This window comes from Manis javanica, chromosome 13 (genome assembly GCF_040802235.1).
Source record: "Manis javanica isolate MJ-LG chromosome 13, MJ_LKY, whole genome shotgun sequence".
NCBI lineage: Eukaryota > Metazoa > Chordata > Mammalia > Pholidota > Manidae > Manis > Manis javanica.
In genome coordinates this window covers 35442628-35467375 of record NC_133168.1, presented here as the reverse complement: position 1 = coordinate 35467375, position 24748 = coordinate 35442628, and the positions used below count along the sequence as shown (strand labels likewise).

The 24748-nt window shown below is 37.9% G+C and overlaps 1 protein-coding gene across 3 annotated transcripts in view; it reads right to left on the bottom strand.

Annotated features, from left to right (window-relative positions):
- Positions 1-24748, bottom strand: part of NT5DC1 (5'-nucleotidase domain containing 1) — a 170724-nt gene that overhangs the window by 41658 nt on the left and 104318 nt on the right. For all 3 annotated transcript variants that reach the window (XM_017677880.3, XM_017677879.3, XM_017677878.3), the window contains exons 7-8: positions 3184-3358; positions 1363-1460 (exon numbers count right to left, since the gene is read on the bottom strand). In XM_017677880.3, coding sequence (XP_017533369.2) covers positions 1363-1460; positions 3184-3358 — 273 coding nt within the window. The remainder of the gene's footprint in view (positions 1-1362; positions 1461-3183; positions 3359-24748) is intronic.

Genomic DNA, 24748 nt, shown 5'->3' with positions numbered 1-24748 from the left:
ATTCTAGATAATAGTTTTCTACACTGACTGGTTCCAACACCTTCAATAAACTGTTCTGGACATTGCAATTTGATTTCTATCCTAATCACTGCTCGTGAAGACACCGGGGACCTCCATCTTACCCACTCCAATGAACATTTCTCTTTCCTTTTTTTATTGACTTTGGCCATAGTTGACAACTCTCTCTGGTTTCTGAACACTGTACTCTCCTGTTTCTCCCACTATAATCTATCTCATTGTACTCTTTCTTCTCTAACCTTCATGGTAGAGTGTGTCAGAGCTTGGTCTGGGCTTTTTACCTATATACATCCTCTCTATATTTGAGCTCATATAAGCCCATAGCTCTAAATATCTATGAGCTGATGACTCCCAAATTTATATCCTGAGCATAACTTGTTTCCTTGGAATCTGGACTTTCTATCAAATTTCCTAACTCATGACTCCAGTTAGATAATTCTCAAGCATTTCAAAATTAATATACTGAAAAATGAGTTATTAATAGTTATAACCCCCATCCCACACAAACTTTTCCTCTGTATTCTTCATGGCTGTATGGTACCACCATTCACCTGTTTGCTCAGTTCAGAAACATCAACAACCTTGAAGTTAGTTCTTATTACTCCCTTCTTTTCATTTGCTGCTTCTAAAGCATCACCAAGCCCTATGTTTTCCATTTCTACAATGTTACCTTAAACCTAATTCTCTCCATTGTAGCACTACCTCTTCAGACCAAACAACCACAGTCTCTCATCTGGCACACTCAATAGCTTGGTCTTCCTCTTTTTCTTTATCCTTCTCCACATCCAATCCACTCCCCACCCAGCAGCCAAAGAGGTCTCTGTGTCACTCTTATACCTCAACTGCAATAGATTCAAATTGCTAGTGCAATAAAACTAAAATCCATTTCCATGATGTAATGGAAAGGCCTGCTTCCCTAGTTTTACCCTTTCTCAGTAATCACAGGCCTCTTCTCTGTCACTAGAAGTAACCAAAACTACTCTCAGCAGACCCTTTGCCTCTGTCCAGGGACACTCTTTCTCTATTCTCATCCTTACCTGTCCTTCAAGTCCTGCCTAACCAGACCTGACCTTTGGACAGGCTTTCCCCAGTCAGCCACTCTAAGGTGGCCTCCCATTTAGTTCATCAGGCAGCCACTTCCCTCCCGGCAGGTAATGTGCCCTGCATTTACTGACTTGGCCATGTGTGTTAATGCATCTCCATAAGGGGAAAGAAGACTTGGCATCTCTTTTATACCCCTTGTTACACTTAACACAGTACTGTGCACATGGCTATCAACCAATGAGTACTTATTAAGTCTCTGAATAGACAAGTTTTGAAAGAAGAAACAAAACATTAACTTACCAAGAGTCCGGAAGGGCCTTTGACTTGGTAAGTGGGAGAAGAAACCAGGCTTCAACGCATTTGTGATCACAATATCAAAAATATCTTCAAAATCATTCCTAAAAAGCAACAATATTTTTTGTAAGTTTACTTAAAGGAATTAGAAAAGGTCCATATAAAACAAAACTTAATCTCTGCCTAATGATCACAACATCATTTCTTACTTTTGATTAACTTTTACATGCTTTTACACACTTTGAGGTGAATCTTACACTGCAAATATAAGGTAGTTGAGAACTAGCCCTCTTGACACCTTGAATATGAAAAGAGGGGGAAAAGCACATTAAAACTCATTAACTTTGGATACTGAGCTGGCTTCCCACAGTGGTAATAGTTATAGTGGGTGAATTCAACAGTTTCTAACAGCTAATATATTCATAAGCTGTGTCTTCAAATTTGGGGCATTAAGTTTGTCTGGGTTTATCAGCATTAGGAATTATTAATAATTTGTGTTTTACATGGGTTCTGCAGAAAAGTAGCATAACAACCAAGGCATCTTTCAGAGGGTGTTCAAAATGTAGAAAAAGCAGCCTCTTTTGAAAATCAGTGTGGTAAACATGGCGATTTTTCGATAATTATTTTTTAGACTGTACTTTGTCTTATATTAAGGATTATTTGGGATGGCAAAGGAAAGGCAGTCCTGGTTCCTGTGGGACTCTCTTTTATATCAGAGAGAGAATGTTTACCTAACATTCTAGAATACTTTTCAAAATCTAGACTACATTAGGGAGAAATTAAGTTAGGAAGAAAACCTTTTGCTATCTATGCTAATAAGAAAGAAATGAAGACTCCTGAGTGTTTATTCCGAAGCAGGGCCCCACAACCAGGACAGCAAATGCTTTTTTAAGAGGCACCTTGTAAGGTTCCAGGACTTCGGCCTTAATTCACTTCAAGAATCCCAAGCCTATGTATTATTCAGAAAACAGAAAACCCACCCACACATTACATAGATACCACACACCAATCTAAACCCACATGTGCTGAGGAATATGGAAGTCAGGATGCTAAGGAAGTTGGCCAGAAGTCATTTTTGAGGATAAAATTTGCTTCATAATCATGGCAATTCAGTATTTGCTGAAATCTCAGGAAACTTGAGGGGAGATCTTCTAGCCCATTTTTGAATCTGGCTCTGACCATGGATAATCCCTGGTATTGCCCACAAGAATGGCATAAATAAATATTCATACATACTGAAACCTACCAACTACTGTGCCTAATACTTTACCTATTATGCTGTATTTAAGCTTCCCCTCATACCTATGAGGTATTACTGTCCCATATTTAAAATGAAATTAAAGCTTAGAGAGGTTACAGAACCTACCCTAGGTCACAGAATAAGTCGCAAGGCAGAGCTTGAACCCATGTCTGTCTTATTTTAAGTCTATGCATTTACTGCCTCAATTTTCATGGAAGTAAATTCTGTCCCTCACTGTGCTAAATGGTGAAGTACATAGCTCCACACTATAATGGCCAGAGGGGCTGTACTTCAGGTATGTGTCAGGGAGTATAAGTTACAACTCAGTGTCCCATTCACCTTTCAGAAAATCTAAAGTCTAGACCATTAGTGGGCTACGAGCATACTAGCCTGCCAGTAATACTGCTTTGCTAAAATGTACTTGGGGTATGTCACTGTCAGCTGATGTTGAGGGATGTTAAGAGAAACAATCACTTGTCAGTCAGCATTGTTTAATATGATATGATCAAGCACTTTGAAAAAAGCGGTGAACCAATTTCCTTTCAGTATTTTGTGAGACTATGAAAACAGAATGGCCCATCACTTACCCAAGGATATATTCACAGAGAAGTCTACAGTAATCACTGTGAGAACTGGTAATCAACAAAAGAATTTTCCCAGCATTCTTCAGCTGTCGAAGCCACTTTTTTACAGATTCAGGACAACTGTGTAAATATCTGCCTGGATCGCTTTTTACTTCTGGAAAATATATTCCACAGTTTTCTGAAAAACAAAAATATCAAGGAGATTTTTCTTTCTAAAATTTTTTTACTCAGTATATTCTCAAGTTCCTATCCCTCAAAGCTTTCAATAAAATTAAAAGGATAAAAATTAGGTATGAAACAGTCTAGCAATGATGCCATTACTAACTACTTCTTAAGAATCCTTTTTTCTTTACCTAAAAAACATGATGATTGAAAATGTCAGTTGAGAATATCTGTTGTCTATTTGACAAGAACTGATGAACTGTTAAGACAGATAACATAAACACAATATCAATATTTTCAAATCAGAGAAAACCTTACTGCACTTGAAGTGCTAATTAATAAATATTCTTTCAATCATTCAACAAGTATTTGCTGAATACAGATAACAAATAAATACGCAGGTACACCAGGATTGCACCTTTGGCATGAAGCAGCCAACATGGCATCGGTGTTCCTGAGTCACAGCAGTGTTGTCCTAGATGGAGCTCAGACTACAAGAGCCAGTCTATTACAGCTTGTGAGAGGTGTTGAGATGTCAAATGGAAAAACCAGCCAGAAAAGGCCAGAAGTTAACAGTGAAAGCTGAAGGACTTGTGTCACCGGGATGGGCCTGTTGGTTCTGTCCCTTTGAGACTTTAGAGAGGCCAAGGGGTCGGCCTGAGCTCTGAGGTAGATGGTGCCAATGTCTCCAACAGTCCTGGTCAGTCGCCCACAGTGCTCACCTGAAATGGTGCCTTAAAAGTTGTGTGTACTTAGCAGACAACTTTGGCCGAAATGCTACTAGATTCATAAAGCAGTTTAGAGATACTGTTCTCTGGACGTGATAAGCACTAACAAGTAGGTAAAGAACCCGAGTTCTTACTTCCTTTAACTGCTAGGAAAAGGACGCAAGCAAACAAAACAGCCAGTGAGAGGGCCCGCGCCAAAAGGCACACTGCAGGGGAGAAGGGCTGTACCTGTGGTTCTGTACAGTCTCAAGCACTTGGGAGAACGGAAAGGAAAATTACATTTCAGAATATCAGGACAGGAAAGAAAAGCCTATAAGCAAGAAAACCAGAACAAAAACAGAAATGGTAGCAAATTCTGTTGTCTACCTGCCCAAATCCACTCTCCCTCCTCTTGGCTGGTGAGGACTCTGATTTTGTTTGGTTTTATCCTCCTCTGTGCTGTGTGCTCAGGAAAGGCATGGGTCTCTGTCAGTCTAACCTACTATGGGGATTCCTCCCACTGCCAATGAACTGTTTAGGGAGCGCAGGAGACCCAGGCACAGCCTATGGGACCTGAGAACTCTGCTAATCACGGTCTTTGGTATGAGGTATACCATTGATAGGAAGGAATCTGCATATGAGAACATCCCCTCTTCTCCTCTGGACTTTGCTATGGTTACATGGTCTACCTAACACTGCAGCAGCTTCCTTCAACACAAAGCCCAAGGCTGATGTACAAGGGATGGCAGAGAGGACATCTGAAAGTGGCCTGGGGCCCAGAGTAAATCACCTGGTTTCTGACTAAGACACTGAATTAACCATCAGTTTAAGTGCCACCCAAACTCTGGATGTCTTCTGGTCATGTAAAATGACTCCATTTAATAACAGCCTAAAGATTAAGGGTATCTATTGTTTCCACCCTAGAGCAGAATAGGAGGCTCTATTCAGAAAAATACTATACTGCAGAATTAATCACAACCAGACCAAAAAAATAACTTAATGAAAGAAAATGTTCAGACATCGGGAGACCAAGAACAAAAACAAAATTCTTGCTCTTCTCGTATTTTGTCCTACAAGACATTTGTGTGTGAAATCTCTAGGATCTCTCAATATACCAGAAGCTATGTAATAGCCCTTAGAAAATTAAAATATATCTTCTGTTTATTAAGGAAGAGAAGGTACTAGTAAGAAAGGGCTAATTTAAGAAAGAAAAAAATAAAATTAAATAGCTAAGAATAGTCTGAGGAGTGAGTGACTATCAAAGTAATGGCAGAGGCTGTATTTCTCAAAATTTAGTATACCTAAGGGAGTCATGTAAGATTATTTCACCCAGAAAAACAAAACTTTGTAGTAGTAGGAATACTATGGGCTGGATAACAAAAGATTTGTAGTATATACTGCTAAAACATTTATAAACTTAAGCGCCTGTATTCAGAAACTGCTGAGAAAAAGGCGGTTTTCTCTCCCTGGCTGTATGTGATTCATGCCATCTAGTGATTGAAATGTAACTTACTGTTGAACGCTTATTATTCCATTTCCAAGCCAAAAGGAAAGAGAAGCATATACATTTAAATATAGTATTTAAAAATTGTAGCCTACATTAATTTTTTTAGTTTCCCTTAATAAGACTAGTGCAAAAGAGTGTGAACGAAATAGTGCAGTTGAAGAAAATTTTCTCTGGTGGAATAATAGGGGTGCCCTTGTTTTGTTCACAGGCCTGACTGGCATGGGCAAACTAAAAAAAGACAAGTCCTGTACATCTAATGGTAGATTATGCTTTTACTATAAAAGATCACTGACTGTTGCTGGGAAAAATAATTTCATCCCCTTGTAGCCTCAAGTCATTAAAGGAACAGGAGGCATAATTCTGGCAAGTACAAACTCATCTTTTTTAAAATTTACTTTTATTGAGATGTAATTGACATGTAACATGCTAGGAATACACCATGTTGACTTGCTACATGTATATACTGCTATATCCGTAGCTTTGGCTAACTACTCTATAACGTTACATAATTGTCATTTCTTTTTCTTTGTGGTGGTAACAATTAAGATCTAAACTCTTAGCAATTTTAAAGTTTTTAATACAGTATTGTCTGTAACTCACAATCATATCTTTATTGAAATAAATCAAGCTATTAAACCAAAGGAAGTTATGTTAAACATACTACATTGGATTATAATTGTCTATTCAATCATCCCCCAAAGTGACCATACACTCCTAAAGGTAAGGAGTCTTTCTGCTTGGCAGGCAACATTCATTCAATGAAGGAATATGTAAATTAGTGCAGGGGCAGGCACAGGAACACTTATGATTACTCAAAATAAATCTAACTGAGTGAAAGAAAATTACATTATTCATGTATTATTTATCAAAGTCATCTATCTAAAGTAACTTCCATTCTTTCCCAACTGAAAAAAAAATCATGTTTAATTATATACTGACAGATTAACATTGCCTGGACAAGACAGGAATTTAGACCTGGGGTAGAAAGGAATGGCCTTGTTTGTTCTCAATTCACAAAGTAGCCTGTGCTTTTCACTTACCTCAAGAATTCTACTTCACTGACACTTTACGTAACTCATTTTCCTGGCCTTTCTACTTCTCTTACAGTCTTAGATCGGGATATTTTCTGCATCCAGGTGGAATTAAAGTAAAATTTTAAAAACTAGTTTCTAAAGAATAAAGATTGCTTTTCTATATAAAAAAATTTTGTTAATATAGTCATGGAAATAATAATGAAGTGTTGCATATGCACATAAAATGGCCTGAATGTATCAAACATCATTCAGAACTTAGGGACCTCTTGTGGTAAAACAAAGTAAGTACAACTTGAATATTAAAAATATTAATTTGATGATTGTGCCACATCACTGTTTCTATCATTACAGAATAATTGTTTTTTTGTTAACTGTATCACTACTGTTTGCATGATTTATGGCTAGAGTTTTCAAAGCTGTTGTCCAAGCGGATCAGAGATGCTGAAGGATACATGTGGGTCTTAGTGGGCGAATGAAGCCCAGCAGTGTCTCCAAGTTTGCCTGCCGATGTAACCGTGTGTGTCTGCGCCGTCAGCAGAGGCAGGCCTCTTGGGGTCGGTGACACGTGACTCCAGGAGGTTAAGAACCATAGACTGAGATTTCCCAGATTAGGACAGTCTCGTAAAGGAAGGATTCCAATTTGCCCCCTTTGCCAACGTCAAGAAAAATATTACAGATACGTCTTAGAAATAAGGAGATTCCTTAGGAATGGTGATATAGAATTTTTACACAAATATAAGTCCTGAAACACCACCTGTACTTCTTTTTACATGTATACATCCTAAATCTAATAAATTTACATTTACTTAGGATGGCTAAAGAATTGTTGTTTTTGTTAACTTAATTCGTAGGTTGGAAATTACCAAATACACAACTTAAAAACACATACAAAACATAACTACATTGAAAATAACATTATTTAAAAAGATTAAATCATTGCTTTTCTTATAAAATATATTGTTATAGGTAATTCCCTATATTGGGTTTTCTATTGTTGTGTAACAAATCACCTCAAATACAGGGGCTTAAAACAAGCATATGATCAAATCTCATGGTTCTGCTGGTTGACTGGGTTTAGCTCAGTGGTTCTTACTTGGGGTGTGCCAATTAGATGTCACTGGGTCTAGAGAAACATCTCTTCACTTAGCTAGCTTGGGCTTCCCAATAGTATGCTGGTTTCAGGGCAGCGGCACTTCCTAAGGGGCAGTGGGCTCCCCCTCTCCCCCGAGTAAGTGTGCCAAGACACTGAGGCAAACGCCGCAAGGACCCATGTGATCTAGCTAGGGAGCCACGTGATCTAGTCAGGGACCCATGCGGCCTAGCCAGGGAGCCACGTGACCTAGCCTTAGTCTTACACTGCCACCACTGCTGCATTTTACTGTGCACTTCACCTGTTTTCTGTTCAGAATCATATTTGAGCTATTTCCGATGGCATTAACACTTATTTTAAAACATTTAAATGGTTTTAACTTAGTGTCATATTTTATAAATGGAATTATTTATAATTGTCTTTACTTCTAATAAAAACTGATATACTTTGAGTGTCTATTTTTGTTAAACATGATTCTAAGACCTTTACAACTGCTTATATATTTAATCCTTATTTGTAACAGCCCTGTGAGACAGATCCTATATTATTTCCATTTTGCAGTTGAGGAAACTGAGATACAGAAAGGCTAAGAAAATTGCTCAGAGTCAGATCTACAATGTGGCAGAGCCAGGATTTGAATGCAGCCGGTCTGCTTTCAGAGCCTCTGAAATACTGCCTTTCCAGTGGTATGGCATTTGGGTACCATATAACAACTTCAAGGATGCCATAAGTCCCTACTTTTTTTTATATCGTGCACTATTAGATAATACCATAGTTCAGGGGCTTTGGGTTGGCTGGAATTTGAATAAGTGGGAGTTTGAGATTTGGACACATCAAATTAGATATCTGCAGAGGAAAAAAGTAGTTATCAATATGCATTCTAATTACAGTTACAGCATCTTCAGCCTGTCCTGTTAAATATGAATTAGTAGAGACTACACATTTTGCTCAGTATCACAGTTAATAACAAACTTGGAAATGGAATGCAGTGTTCAAGAATCCTACTCCACGTAAGCTTGTGTGATGTCACATGTAACCTCCTCACCTATACAAGGTATATAACCTCATGGCTTATGTGTCTAAAACTATGTGTTTTAGGCCTAACTTACTTGGCGATCAGTATCTATTAGAGAAAAATAATGTTCAGAAGAAACAAGTCAAATGCGTTAAGGAGTATACCTATTTTGCTCTGTAATTACTGAGTAACTTACTTTTCCTCAGAATTTTTGCACAAGTTCTCTTTAGTCACTGAGCTGACGTTATCTATGCTACTATCTGGGAACTGAGATCTTACACTAAGATATGAAAAACCCCAAAATAACTGTCTTAGTTACGGAATAGATCACTTCCCTTCCTGGAGTGCACTGTCTTCCCTTTGCTGCTTAGGAACCTTTGTGGCTTGTCACAGGTTATGTTCTGTGTGGAGCCCTTGACACTCTCACCCAGTCACGCAGCTTCTGAGACGTCACTGATGACACTCATCACACCACACAATGATCAACACTTCCAGTAAGCGTGTTGCTGTGTTTTTCTTTCCCCTGCCACTGTGAAAGTTTTTCAGAAAGGAACTGTCTTTACATTCATATTTACATTCTTGATGCCAGGCAGACATGGAGGATTAATAATTGTGGAAAGGAGTGTGTGAGAGGAGAGCTACCAGACAACATTTACTAGGTGATCATAAAAACTCAAGGTTGGCAAACCACAGCCCAAAGGCTAGGAAACATTTTTATATCTTAAGATGGTTATATAAGTATCTCTATAAAGCCTATAATCTTTATTATCTGGTTCTTTAAGAAAAAGTTTGCTGATTTCTGGTACAACTATTGTATTTTATATTTATAGGACAGTAGCAATGAATAACAGTTGTAACTCAGTATTATAAGGTAATAACAAGAGTAATTCAAGTAATTAAGAAAATCACTAATTTGAGAGACTTTGTTTAAAGGTAATTCATTTTCTAGCAGAATGAATACTAAAAAATCTTTTGTTACAAAACTGCTTTCTGGACAATATAAATACCTGTATGTATTTTTTCACAATGTACTTGCCCTGCAACTGTTCTCTAGCCTGGTTTCTCTAAGAGTATTCTGTTGAGCCAGAAGAGGGTTCTCTTCACTTTACCACCTTGTTAAAACAAGTCTAAATTTGCCCTTGCCATTGACTTCATGATTCTGGCACACTTTATTTTTAGTCTCTGAATAAAATGTTTTCAGGCTCACTTGATGTGCTGGTTCAAAGAGCAATAGCCAGGGCTACAGCAAGACACTGTAAGGGCTGGAACCTAACAGCTCGTAATAGTTTCCCTTGCTGATGTCAGAGAAAGTAGTAAGATCCAAGAAATGCACATGATGACACGATGACATCATCAGAGGGACCTAAACAGCTTATAGCTTGGGACAAATAAAGACATTATTGCCTAAATGCAGTCTTACAAATTAGCTGCATGAGAAACAGGAATGTTTTCCTTGGTACCACAAATTAAAGATGTCTCCAGGTAAAACATGAGACAATTTTTGGACTAGCTTCAAAGAGATACTCTGGAAGTTACATCTTAAATAGTTTTTAACTGTATTTGCCAGGCATAAAACCATCTTGGAAGTTTTATTTTTACCAGAGGAAGTGCACCCGCTGATTAACCTGACTTGAAGTCTCCCACCTCCTCCAGAAGAAAAGCTGGAAAAAAAACCCAGGAAAACTAAAATGGGGCAAAAGGAGGCTCAGAGATGTGCCAATACTTATTCCTTTAAAAAAAGGAAAATTGACTTCTCCAGGTCTCAAACACCCAGAGATCAGAAACAGTAACAGAGCAACGATGGAGACATAAACTAGATAGCAGGGTTCAATTACTATGAATGTCTTAAGGAAACCTGCCTCCCATTGAGGACTCAAGGCTCAATTAACAGTTCTTTACCAAACAAAACCTTGGAATAGAACTTTCACTGTTTCTTCTAACTTGGTTTTTCCTCTGGAGTATGTAGCCTAACAGAATGTCAGGGCAGTATTTTAGCACATACATGCTACACTAAATTCAGCTCCCAAATGAAGGTAAATAATAAGCAGTCTGTTATGGGCACCAGTCTTCATTCTACAATATCCACCATGAGATGCAGAATACAGAAGACCCAGACACAGCTGCCTGAACCTCACTACCCAATACAGGCTGAGATTCTGTAAAGAGTGGGCAGGGTCTCAGGTTGAAAGCAAAGCAGTGGGGACCTGGGCAGGCAGGATTCAAAGAGGAATAATGCTGGGTATGGCTCACTTCCTACTCTAGGTGGGACTTTGTCTTTTTCTTCTCTGGTGGCCCAATTCCTTTCACCTCTTTCACTATGCCTCCGTCAAATTTCTACAAGTACAACAAGTTTATACATCTTGGGTGTTTTCCTGAATTAACAAACACAGTCATGTTAAAATGATAATCAGATATACATTTTAAATACTTAAATATAAAGGCTTTAAATCCAAAAATCAAAAATAACTGTCAGTTAACATAAAAAGTCTTAAAAATGTTAAGAATTCAGTCTTTATATAATTTGTAAATATATATGTATATATTAAAGTTTTGAAAGGATATTTTTCTGCTTTCTTTAGGATACATTAAGTCTACAATAAAAACAAAACTTCTACTTCTATAACTGCAGACTCTATTGACACTAATAGGAAATGTAGGTAGAGAAATATTTTTCCCACTAGTCTCTAAAACTCACGATCCACTTAATTGACTGCCTCCTTGGGGCCGACACTGTGTTGGCACTGAGGATACCAGATGATGTAGTTCTTCCTGCAAGAAGGCCTCAAGGTTGAGGAAGTAACTGTGATTTAAGTGTAGTTTGAAGTGGGATGGGCTAGACAGACAATCAACATGCCAGGGCTGCTGGGGAAGAAATGACTTACACCTTCTCAGGCAGCTACGGTGAGGAGTCAAGAGAAGATGGGATCTGGATTGGGCCTTAGTCAGAGAGACATTTCAGCAGGTCATGGAGGGAAGGAAGAGCAACCCAGCAGAGAGAATAGCACAGAAAAGGCAGAGAGTGAACTTCAGAGGAGGTCTGGGGCTAGAGTCCACGTGAACTCTGAATGCAAAGTGCAGGTTTCTCTCACTTCCTTGGCAACATGATGTATTCGTTCCTTCTGAAGCGCCTTTGCTCAGCATGTCTGCTGTTCAGCCATTTCACTATCAACCTTACGCCATCACCTCAAAACTGACTTTTGCTTTGCTTTTCTAAGTTCAAACCTGCTTTGAGGGGTCAGCTTAATTCCCACTTTTTCTGTTTTTTCTCTCCTTTGAATATGACAACGGCTATGTTCTAGTTCACATTCTCCAACTCTTCTTCATATTTTTCTTTAATTGCATGATAGATTTTTATTTTCTATTTAAGCTCCATAAGGCAATTTTCTTTGTGCCATTGTAGTGTAAGCACTACAGCGATTAGATTCTGGACACACAGAACATTCCATAAAGGTAATTTAATTAAAACTTCTGTTAAGGAGGTTAAACATACTTGTCTGACATCTTAGTGTGCACATAGTATTATGTGATTTAATAAAATAAACTATTTCTTTTGTAGACAAAGGCAAACTTTATTCCTGATCAATCTAAACGAGGCCTATTTTTAATATATTTTAATTAAACAGAATCTCAAGAGCTTAGAAGCAGCAGTGCACATTTGAGTGTTGGTATATATGTAATACATATCCTTAATTTTTCAGAGAACAGTTCTAGTTATTAAGGCAGAGATCCTGCAAACTTCCAGGGCCCCCCCAAAAAACATTGTAATATCGAACTATTTACTGATAAAAAGTTACATTCTGACTTCCTTTTGATCTAGAAAAAAATTTGTTAAGAAATCATATAAGTGATCGAACTGTTTCTCTTTGAAAGGAAAGGAGCTGTCACATAAATTCAGAAAACCTGAAAGCCTGAAATTACTCAATAATGAAGAAGGAAACATTTAAAATTCAATTGGAGGCTAATATTTTACTTACACTGTTTGGCAAATGTTAGCAATAAACATTAAATGAGCAATGTGTACTCGCTGAAGAAAAATGTGAATGAAAACAAAATTGTACTAGATTTCACAGATGACCATTAACAGTTCGATTTATCTGAAAACTATGACAAAGAAATTGTTTTTCCTTCTAGATAAGAACTCCATTCAAGAGTTTAATCTAAATGTCTCCTTCCAGGAAACTAAATCATTATAGAGCACAGTATTAGAGAAGGGAATATGTGATTGGCAATTGATTTCATTAAGTAGTAACTGTTCGTATTGATCTAAGGAGAGTGGCTATTTCATTCCAATTGAAAAATCTTCAAAAGCCAGAGCAGTTTTGTATGGAGCAGACCCACATAAATAAGCACATTATAGGATGCAGTACTTGGTGTTTCTGGGAGGCCTCGATCCAAATTGCACAATCCTAACTCAAATCTCAGTTGTGACATCTACTTGGGTAAGTATCTTAGTAATTCACATGCTTTGTTGGCTTATCTGTGAAATGATGATAATAACAAAACACACCCCATAACCTTACTAAGTGGATTAAAGGCAATAATGTATGTGAAACATCACAGCACTTGACACATAATACACACCCGGTGGTAGCTACCCTGGCTTAAGTACAGGCAGTTAATCAACTATGAAATGCTATGGGTCACACTATAACATGGAATTGCCCTACATGGGTCTAAAATGCAAGGTTTCCCTTATTGAAATGGCACTCACCTCCAAAATGTATTTTGAAAAAAAACCCAAAAGTTGTACTGACAGGGAGGGACAGGAAAGTCTCTTTTTTTTTTTTACTTCCAGGGCAAAAGAGAGAGCAAGATGGCCCATTGCCACATTATATTATCATTTCTCACAAAGCACCAGACAGATAACCTTGGGGACCACACAAATCCACCCCCTCACTGTGCAGACATGATAATGAGGCTGATTTGCCTGTTATCAGACAATGACAAAAAAGCATGATGGAATGATAACCTTGTATCCTGATCCTTTTATTCCATATTCCTGTCTCCTTCTATGACCTTATTATCTCCTTTATTAAGGTATTTTTCAACCTTTTTTGGAAAAATATATGAATGCAAGTAGTGAAAATAAACACTTCTTAATATATCCTTCAACATAAAATCACACAAACAGCTGGTTGATTCCTAAAAATATGTGCAGAACCACTTGACAGCTTTTTAAAAAATTTATTTGACATATTCGAGGAATTTGTGCAATTCCTTTGGGAAATGAAATCGAGCAAGCACTCTGTGTAGCCATTTGGAGACTGTGAGGCTGGAGAAGTAGCTCCTCACCTAATAAATTTCAATCTGCTAGGTAACAAGGAAATTATCTTTCCATAATAAAATGTCATTTTAAAATTATTTTGTAAGTACCCAAGTAATACAAAAAAACATTATCCTTTCCCAAATTTGAAACACAGCAGAAAAGTTTGAAGTCTTTCCTGAGTGCTATTTCCAAATTCTGGTCCCTTCCCTTTCTCTACCCTTACGGTATCATTATCATCATTTTGATGCGTGTCCTTCCAGATAAGTTTTTGTAGATATACAAACACACATATGTATTCCACATTTTTGCATAGACCTTTCCAAAAAGATTTTATGGATTTATACACATGCATACATATTTACAAATTTTCTGCAATTTGCTTTGTTCATGTAACAACATGAGTTGGAGGTCTAGCTGTGTACCTACGGATGCATTCCCCTAATAATTATCAGCGTCTACTACATGCCGTACATTGTTATAGTTGTTGGAGACATGGGAAAGAACAAAAAGCAAAGTTCCTGCTTTCACAGAGTGTATGTTCTAGAGAGACTTCATTCTTTATGACTATGGCATGGTAAGTCACTGTATGAATGTATCTGAGCTGACTATGGCAGTCCTTTACTGATGAGTTTTTTCATTATTACATATTTTGGAGTAAACATCATAGTGTATAATTCATTATGCATATTTGAGTATTTCTCTATGGCTTTTATCTACAAATGCAACTGCTGGGTCATTGCATATGTACATTTCTAATTTTAATAGATACACCCAGTTTCTTTCACGAATGGTTATAACATTTTTAGCAGCATGTATGATATACCCTTATAGAACACTCTCACTAGAACATACTATCATACCTATTTTTGCCAATCTACTAGGTGAAAATTGGGCATCTTGTTATATTATACATTGAAGTTCCCTGGTTACTAATAAAGTAGAGCATCTTTTTGTATCTTTATTAGTTATCTTTTCTTTTGCATTTCTTTCTTTTTTTAATTAAGGTATCATTGACATATAATCTTATGAAGATTTCACAAGAAAAACAATGTGGTTATTACATTCACCCATATTATCGAGTCCCGCCCCCACATGCCCCACTGCAGTCACTGTCCATAAGTGTAGTAAGATGCCACAGAGTCCCTATTGTCTTCTCTGAGCTACACTGACTTCCCCATGACCCCACACACACCATGTGCACCAATCATGATACTCACAATCCCCTTCTCCCTTCCTCCTTCCCCACCCTCCCTCACCCCTCCCCTTTGGTAACCACTAGTCCCTTCTTGGAGTCTGTGAGTCTGCAGCTGTTTTGTTTCTTCAGTTTTGCTTCATTGTTAATACTCCACAAATGAGGGAAATCATTTGGTATTTGTCTTTCTCTACCTGACTTATTTCACTAAGCATAATATCCTCTAGCTCCATCCATGTTGTTGCATATGGTAGGATTTGTTTCTTTGTTATGGCTGAATAGTATTCCCTTGTGCATATATAATATACAAAGTTGGGAATGAAGCACTCACTGAAAACATTTTTGAATTCAATTGGGTGAACTGAGGGATATTTGTGTCAAATTACTTTATTATAAAAATTCACCAAACACACACTAAGAGCACTTGGTCAATTCCAGTATTATTAACTCAAGTATTCCTTACCATGCCCAAAGCCTTCAGGTTCACAGCAGTGCACTGTTTTCTTACCCAATTGTTTCCAGACAGGACCAAATTGCAAATTATATTGCCAAAGTGAACTGGGTCAAAGGTCACCGTTTTCAAGGTGTTTTTGGATGGGTCTCTGGAAAGACGCGAGTGGGTATATTTGATGATGTGCATGTCTGTGTGTGTGTGTGTGTGTGTGTGTGTGTGTATGTGGTTGGCCTAACACTGTGAAATCAGTTCCTAACACTGTTAAATCATCCCTCCAACACGAATCCTGACAACATCAAGTACTGGTGAGGACACTAACTATATGAAGTATTTAGAACTCTCATACACTACTGTAGGAAAATTGTTTGGCTATATTTAACAAAACTGAACACACAAACATACTTAGCCTATGATGTAGCAATTTTACTTCTAGGTATAGACCTAAGACAAACATTATAATAGGTACACGAAACACATGTAAATGATGTTCATGAAACATTATTTGTAACAGTCACCAAGTTAAATTTACCCAAATATCTATCAATTGAAGAATGGGTAAATAAATTGTAGTATAGCCATATAACAGTATACTGTACAGTAATGTAAATGAATGAGTTAATTCAACAATAGTGATGAATTATAGGAACATAATTTTGGGGAAAAAGAAGCCAGATATTTTACAACATACATACAGCCAGATACCACTTAAATAAAGATAAAAATTAGACAAAATTACATAATGCATGATCAAAACCGAAAGTTTCTGTGATGAATGCCCTTGTACTGTTCACCATGTAAGAATTTATTCACTCTGTAAGAATTCGTTCACCATGTAAGAACTTGTTCGTTATGCTTCAGAAGATTGGAGACTGACGAGAATTAGGCTTGAGATGGATTAATGATTGTACATTGAGCATTGACCCCCCTATACTGAATTTTATTGTTGTTAACAACCATTTGATCAATAAATATGAGAGATGCCCTCTCAAAAAAAAAAAAAAAAAATTAGACAAAATTAATCTATGGTGTTAGTTGCCTCCAGGCAAGGGATACTGGCTGGACAGGAGCATGAAGAGGACTTCTTGGGGACTGGAAATGTTCTATTTGCTGAAAATATGTTCATATTTAACAGTATTTAATAATAGTAATTGTAAAAAACTGATACATTTTCATGGCCATAAAAATGAATCTAATAAATTAAGTAGAAACAAGTGATAAATGAGAAATTAAAGAATCACATCCAAAGAGAATCTATGCAACACGACATTGTAAGACTGTTCAGTATAGAAAAATAAGCATTTGGTAATTTAGTTTGTTCAAATTTGCATTAAATCACATTTTAGATTAACATCATTATTGCCTCTCTTCCAGCATAAGGAGTGTTTTTCTAATATCATAATTTGTGCAATTATGATATTAATAGTTGTCTATTAAACTTAATCAAAAAGCATTTGACTTAAAAAGTCAAAGTTATGTTAGAAAAAAAATAGCACCCCTACTTCTTTCTAGTAATACCTTTGTACTTTCCTCACTCCTTGAGATTTTCCAACCAAGGAATTGTTAGGTAACTGAGAACCATCACTTTTTCTAGTATCTTCTACAGAGTTCTGAGTTTGCTTGTTCAATCTAATGGCAGTGGTAGTGAAAACAGCTGACATTGTTTTAATATATGTATGCTTATATGTAATGCATTATGAATTTATAAACCACAGTTTCCCTTTTCCTAGACTATAATCTCAGAATTCCATTCTTTAATGGAAATATAATGTGACTGGATTTTTGTTTGGCTCTGTAGCTATCACTTGATCCTGATTTAAAGTGTCATTGAATTTTGCAGGCATAATATAACTGATTTGTATCTGTAAAAGAGAACAGCCCTTTGTTTTTACAATTAGAGAAATAAGTCTCTTGCCAATAATAATTTTCTAAAGATTCAGACCTTTAAAGGTAGAATCAAGGACATACGGATGACTCTTCTCATTTCCACTAAAAGGGGTATGGTGAACCAGACTCAGTGAATTTTATTTTTTAGTGTTGATTTAAGACCTCATTTTAAATTTAAGTTGGTCAAAATTTATAAGAGGCTTTGTTCTGGCAATATTTATATACTCCAAATATCCTAAGCATAAGAAAAAAAGGTTCTCAAAATATTTTTCTCTAAAAGAACGGCCAACTGTGCAATGCTGAAAACTAACAGGTAAGAGGAACCCACATCATAACAGAGGATTCCTACACCGTCTAGACCTGTGCTGTCTAATACGGTGGTCATTAGCCACATGTAGCTATTTCAAGTTACATTAACTGAAATTCAAAAGTCAGTTCCTAAAGCAAAAACTGAAGGAACAAAACAGCAGCAGACTCACAGAACCCAAGAATGGACTAACAGTTACCAAAGGGAAAGGGACTGGGGAGGGTGGGCAGGAAGGGATCGAGAAGGGGAATAAGGGGCATTACGATTAGCACACATAATATGGGTAGGGGCATGGGGAAGGCAGTATATATAGCACAGAGAAGCCAAGTAGTGACTCTATGGCATCTTACTATGTTGATGGACAGTAGCTGTAATGGGGTATGTGGTGGGGACTTGATAATGGGGGAAATCTCGTAACCACAGTGTTGCTCATGTAATTGTGTATTAACGATAGCAAAATAAAAAAAGAAAGAACGAACCCATGGCAAGCAACAAAGGAATAAAAAAAAAAGAAAAATCAGAAAATAATAGGTATTGGTGAGGATGTGTAGAAAAGGGAACCCCTGTGCACTGTTGATGAAGATGTAAAATGATGCAGTCACTATCAAGAACAGAATGGCTATGACCCAGTAATTCCACTTTTGGACATATACCTAAATGAATTAAAAAGAGGATCTCAAAAAAAAATGTCAGTTCCTGCAACACCTTAGCCATGTTTCAAGTGCTGGCCCGCCACATATGGCTACTGGCTACACTGGGCAGCACAGAAACAGAGCATTTCATCACTGAGGAGGTGCTACTGTCAGCACTTGTCTAGGTTAACTTCAGTTCACCAATCCTAAAATTACCAACCATGGCAGCATAACAGTGTGGCATTTGGATCAAAATAGCAAGCAAACATAATTTGGTACAGAAATAGAGCACTTTAAAAAAGGAGAAGTAATAGTTATACTCATAAAACCATGCCAAGGCTGCAGGGTGGGAAGCAGGTGGCTCAGGCCTTACACCTGTATTTCACCTCTATGTCCATCCTTGTCCTCACTGGTCAGGTGGTGGCCACGTTACCTTCCCTACTTCATGGGTGGGATGCCTAAGTGATGAGAGTGCTTTGGAAAGTGGTTAAACACACACTGTTTATGCTATTATTTTTATGTGAAACACCACTATGGTATCAGCAGCAAGCGTAGCCTGACTGTGGCAAATGCTCAGCCACCGAGGTGATGAGAACTGAACAGCATCACTGAGGTGCCTGGTCTGGTCACATTAGGGAGTCCTGACTGTTCATTTATTATTAGTAACAGATTATTATCACTTAAGAGATTATATAGAATTCTGCTTTCTATATAATGGGGTGATTTAGTTTCTATAATGTTCACCTCCATACTTTTATATAGTGCTATATGCCCAGAATGAATAAACAATACCAGTCACTGGTTAGTTTAAGTATCATAGCTAGAGCTGGAAAGGTCAGTGTCATAGATGAACCAGTTCAGTTCTAGCTACCTACATTAAACTTCCTTATCCTGTAATACATTGCCTCTCCAAGGCTTTACCATTCTGAAGGATCTTCCCTCTTCCACATTCCAATTCTGCATGCATCCAGTCGCAGTTCTCTGCTTCATCCCACAACTGTCAATGGGGTGCCTCTGCAGCACCTTTCCATTCCCTTTTGAGAGCACAGAAACCAACCGGGGAACCTTCCAGCCCCTGGCCAGAAGAAAGCACCTGTACGCTGTGCAGGAAGCTGCACCTCTGACTAGGTGAAGGGAGAAGAGGGGGTCACGTTTGCAATTCCTTGTAAGAGAAGGTAATCCTGGTCTGCCATAGGACCTACGCCACCTCGGCAAAGAGCTGTTACCTCATAACCCTGGGCCTCCTTAGTTGGAAACCTAAGACTTCTCCAAGCTAATAGGAAGAGAGATAAAGTATGATTTATAAGGACATAAAAATCATCATGGGAATGAAGTAGGGAAGAAACTCCATGAATAGATTTTTAAAACTAAGGAATCATACACTAGAGCTTGATGACATAGCCTTCTAGATAAAATAACCATTACAGGCATACTGCAGAGATATGCAGGTTTGGGTCCAGACCACTCAACAAAGTGAGTTACCACAATAAAACGAGTCAAATGAATGTTTTATTTTTCTAGTGCATATAAAAGTATGTTACACTATACTCTACTTTAAATTTATAACAGCATGTCTAAAAAACAATGTACACACCTTAATTAAAAATACTTTATTGCATCCACTAAAGTGCTAACCATTATCTGAGCTTGTAGCAAGTCATAATCACTGATTACAGATCATCTTAACACATATAATAATAACAAAAAAGTTTGAAATATTGTGATAATTACCAAATGTGACACAGAGACACCAAGTTAGAAAATGCTGTTTGAAAAATGGTGTCAACAGACTTGCTTAATGGCGGGTTGCCACAAACTTTTGGTTTGTAAAAAACCCAGCATCGACAAAGTGCAATAAAGTGAAGCACAATATAATAAGGTGTGCGTGTACTTACATTAGTTCCTTAGCTCCTGCTTTTTAAATGAATTTTTAATTTTAGGATAATTTTAGATTTACAGAAAAAAGGCAAAGATAGTACAAAGAATCCCACTTACCCTTTACTGTTTCTCTTATTAACATCTTACAGTATGATGGTATATTTGTCACGTTTGATGAATCAATATTGATACATTATTATTATTCAAGGTCCACATTTTATGTATGTTTCTTTAGTTTTTACCTAATAGCCCTTTTCTGTTTCAGGATCCCATCTAAGATACCATATCACATTAAGTGGTCATGTCTCCTGAGGCTCCCTCTTGGCTGGGACAGTTTCTGACTTTCCTGGTTTGTGATAACCTCAACAGCTTTGAGGAGCACTGATAAGTTATTTTGTAGAATATCCCTCAATTGAGATTTTCTGATATTTCTTCATGGTGAGACTGGGGTTTTAGGTCATCAGAGGGACGACAGAGGCTAGGTGCCATGCTCAGCGTATCATATCAAGGGTATACACATTAACATGGCTTTACTGTTGATGTTGACCTTGATCAGCTGGATGAGGCAGCTGTCAGCTTTCTTCAGTGTAAAGTTATTATTTTACCCCATTTTATATACTGTGCTCTTTGGAAGGAAGTCACTATGCACAAACAGGCCATCATTAAGGAGTAGGGAGTTATGCTCCACTTCCTTAAGGAAACATCTGTATAAATTATTTGAAATTCTTTTAGATAGGAAAGTAGTCTCTTTGCATTTATTTATTTGTTCAACCTTTTATTTGCATCACTATGTCTCACTGATATTTGTTTTATACTTTGGGTTATAATCCAATACTTTATTTATTTTGTTTTTGAATTGTTCCAGCTTTGACCACTGGGAGCTCTGCTTTTTGATTCCTTTGTTCCTTTAACCTACACAGTCATTATTTACTTATTTATTTATTTTTGGGAAGAACTTGCCTACTTTCTGGCTGCAAGGCTACAAGATTGTACACTGTCTGTCCTGGCCCGGGGGTCAGACGTTCCTCCTCCGAGTCCTGGGTCATTTTACTGAAGAGTGGCATCAGAACCCAAGATTTGGGTGCTGGGCACCTTCATGTTCGGAAAGTTCAGGGCCCTTTCCAGTAGCTAATGTCTTCTGGATGAGGACAGTATCAAAGACCAGATTAACAACTTGTAGGAAAAAGGTGAAAAGAAAACAGCATTTCCAGAGTATAGTCGTTTCAGGAGGGAAAATTTAACAGCGATATCTCACAGATGCTTTTGTCTACCTAGAACAAACAACTGGAGATTTTGTCCTATATGGAAAGAGGTCTTTAATTATATTACAGCAAATATATATCAGTAATATATCTCAACTGGAGGCGATTTTGTCCCATCCCTAGACATTCAATGCCTGGAGACATTTTTACTGAGGAGGGGGTGTGCTGTTATTGGCATCTGGTGGACAGATGACAAGGATGTTGCCAGATATCCTGTAACACACAGAACACCTCCTACAGCAAAGAAATACCTAGTTCAAAATGACAATGGTGCTATGGCTACAGACCCTGCAGCCAATGAAGTGACCACTAGAAGAATATCATCTAATTTTTACATCATTTCTGTATTTGTTGAATTATTTTCTGTTGGTGGCTATGAGGAATGATCACAGAAGACTATCTGACTCTGTGACCTCATAAGCTAGCTTATCAGAAGAAAAGGCCCCTCATTTTGGATAAGGATTGTGGTTCACAATCAGACAAAAGAGATGCCTCTGTTTCTTACTTATTGGACAAACAGATGGGGTGCTCTTTAAAATGAGTTGCTTGAGTCAAGCAGGGCATGAACAGAGCAATTATTTCCCTCAAGTATGAGCATAATTCCATGTAATCAACCTGAAAAAGGATGGCACAGCTCCATCCAAATAAGCCAAAAGGGTGGCTTATTTACTAGCCATGCTGTCCCGTATTCTGGCTCAGGAACAAGTTGTGCAGAACAGTAAGGTGGCTTGGAAAATCTGCCAATGAATTAGTGAGCCTTACTAAGTGGATGGCTGTGACCCAGAGACTGTTGTTTACTGCTCAGTGCCTCAGTTTGGAGAGGAAGTGGGTGACTGAATCCTTGTTTGTTGATATAGTCAGTGACCACCCAGCAGTTTGACAGAAGCAAGAACCTTTTTGTTCACCAGGATCTTTCTTGGAAACTTCAGTAAAAGCTTGCTCACTCCTGGTACTAGCACGTTAATGGAGGGCATTTTCTGAGCAAAGGTAGATGTGCCCTGGGGCCATAAGCTGCCATTGGCCTTATGAAAAAATACAGTGAGCTTACAGGGGAGTATAATATGGGGTGATCTTTGAGGAGTTTCTGATGACATAGACATGTGCCTATAAAATACTCTATGCACTGTAATATCTGGTACATGGTCATTGCTTGTCAATATTAGCAATAATAAAGAGCCAATGTTTATTTAGTGTTTTCTATGTGTCAGGCCCTGTGCAAAGTGCTTTACATTACCTCAGTGAATCCTCATAACTAGCCTGTAAGTACTATTACTAAGTGTATTTCCATAAATAGAATTTAAAAGTAATTGTGTCAACTGGCAAATGTTAAACAACTGGGAACTAGTAGAGCTGGTGTTTCAATGGGTACCTTTATCACCATGTTATTGTCTTTAAGACCTGGGTACCTTTATCACCATGTTATTGTCCTTTACACCTATCACAGCCACTGAAATTATTATCAACCACTACACCATGGCTGTTTGTTCTTAAGAATTGGGTGGCAGAGGTAAGAGGTCATGGAGGTCAAGAATGTTGAGTGATCCTACCTAGTACTTTACAAGAACTCAATTCTGCTTAACTTTTCAAATCAGGGAAAATAGAGAAACCAGAGACCAAACAGGGAAAATCAAGGCTTTTGTTCGGACTTTGTAAAAAGTTCAGTTATAAGTTTTCATAGACCTCACTAAAGGGTAATGTCTGCCAACTGTGGTTTAGGGATAAGCTGACCTCTAACATCCTTGGATAGGCAGAGCAGGTCAGTGTCCAGATGCCCTGGAAGGCTCATGCCTATGCAGGCCCTAGCCAGGGAGAAGAGAGCAGAGGTGAGGAGCACAGCAGGCAAATTAGAAATGAGGACAGGAAGCAGGGGTGAATGGAGACCAGGGGACACCCTGTCCTAGAGGACACAGAAGACACTCTGCTCCCCACAACCCCTGGCTCTGAGGCTGTGGCTCTAACAAAAACAGACAGCTACAGAGAGGCACGGACCCACTACAGACCAGGTCTGCCTTTCAGAAGTGAAAATAAAATGAACTGACTGGATGCTCTTCTTCTCTGGGAGAGGACTCTGGGGAAAACATGGCTGCTCTATCGCCAGGGCTAGAAGGCGGGCAGAAGAGGAAGCATCTCCTCCTTGGCTCATGAAGAATAGTTACCACTGTGTGTCTGTTAAAAACCAGCACACATGAGGCTGCATAAGTGGAATAGGTAAAGCTGGAGAGACTGAGTATTCCTGGCATCACAGACTTAAGAGGCAGAAAATACATCTTACCAGCAAGTCAGCAACACTAGTGAAATCCTCATAAAATGCCCCAGCAGGTAGGGATATGTGTGATTTTGTTTGGTGGAATGAAGCTACACCTCCTATACCTCAACCTCAAGCTTCTATATATTAAAATTTGATAAAATTTTAGGTAATTTGCTAGTAAAAAACTCCCACATGAAAAGAGAAAACTGCTTTCTAAATCAAACTAATTGCCAATAATAGGTTGATTTATAGTTTGAAGAAAATGCTTGGGAAATATTTAATTATTATTAAGTACAACAGGTTTAAATTTGATAAGACACTTTCCATTTTTGGTTAGAGCAATGCAGAAATTTGAGGAAAAATTAAAGAATATGACTTACATTTCAAATAACAAATGTGATTTGGAAATACAAATAACCTATCAGTTAAGAATGTAATTCCTGGAAGTTGTTGCTGTGTGATTTGATGTTTAAGCCATTAAAGGATGTCACGAGTTTTTGGAATATATGAATGGCAGGAAAAGGAAAACTGTCCTTTTGTGATACAATCTGACTCCTGGAGGTAGTATAAGGTCAGGGGAATCACAGGCATAACAAATGTCAAATTTCGCCCCTTTACATAACCAAACACAATTTTACAGGTGTTCAAACAACTACTGGAGCTGGTGGGTGCAAGGATGAATGACTAAGTGACCAAAATGCTTGTTATCAAATATGGTCAGAGAGTGTGAAACTCTCCCTGTCTTCACTTTACCCATTCCCAACTTGTGGTTCAAACAACTACTATGGGTCTCTCCTAAAATTAGTGCTACACAAGAAGAACTTCTTTGGTCTTCAATCTCCATCCATGGTGCCAGAGTCTGCTCTGTGCACAAGCGGCTATTTGTTGCTATTATTTATCTAAATCTACCTAAACTTTCCATCTTAGTCA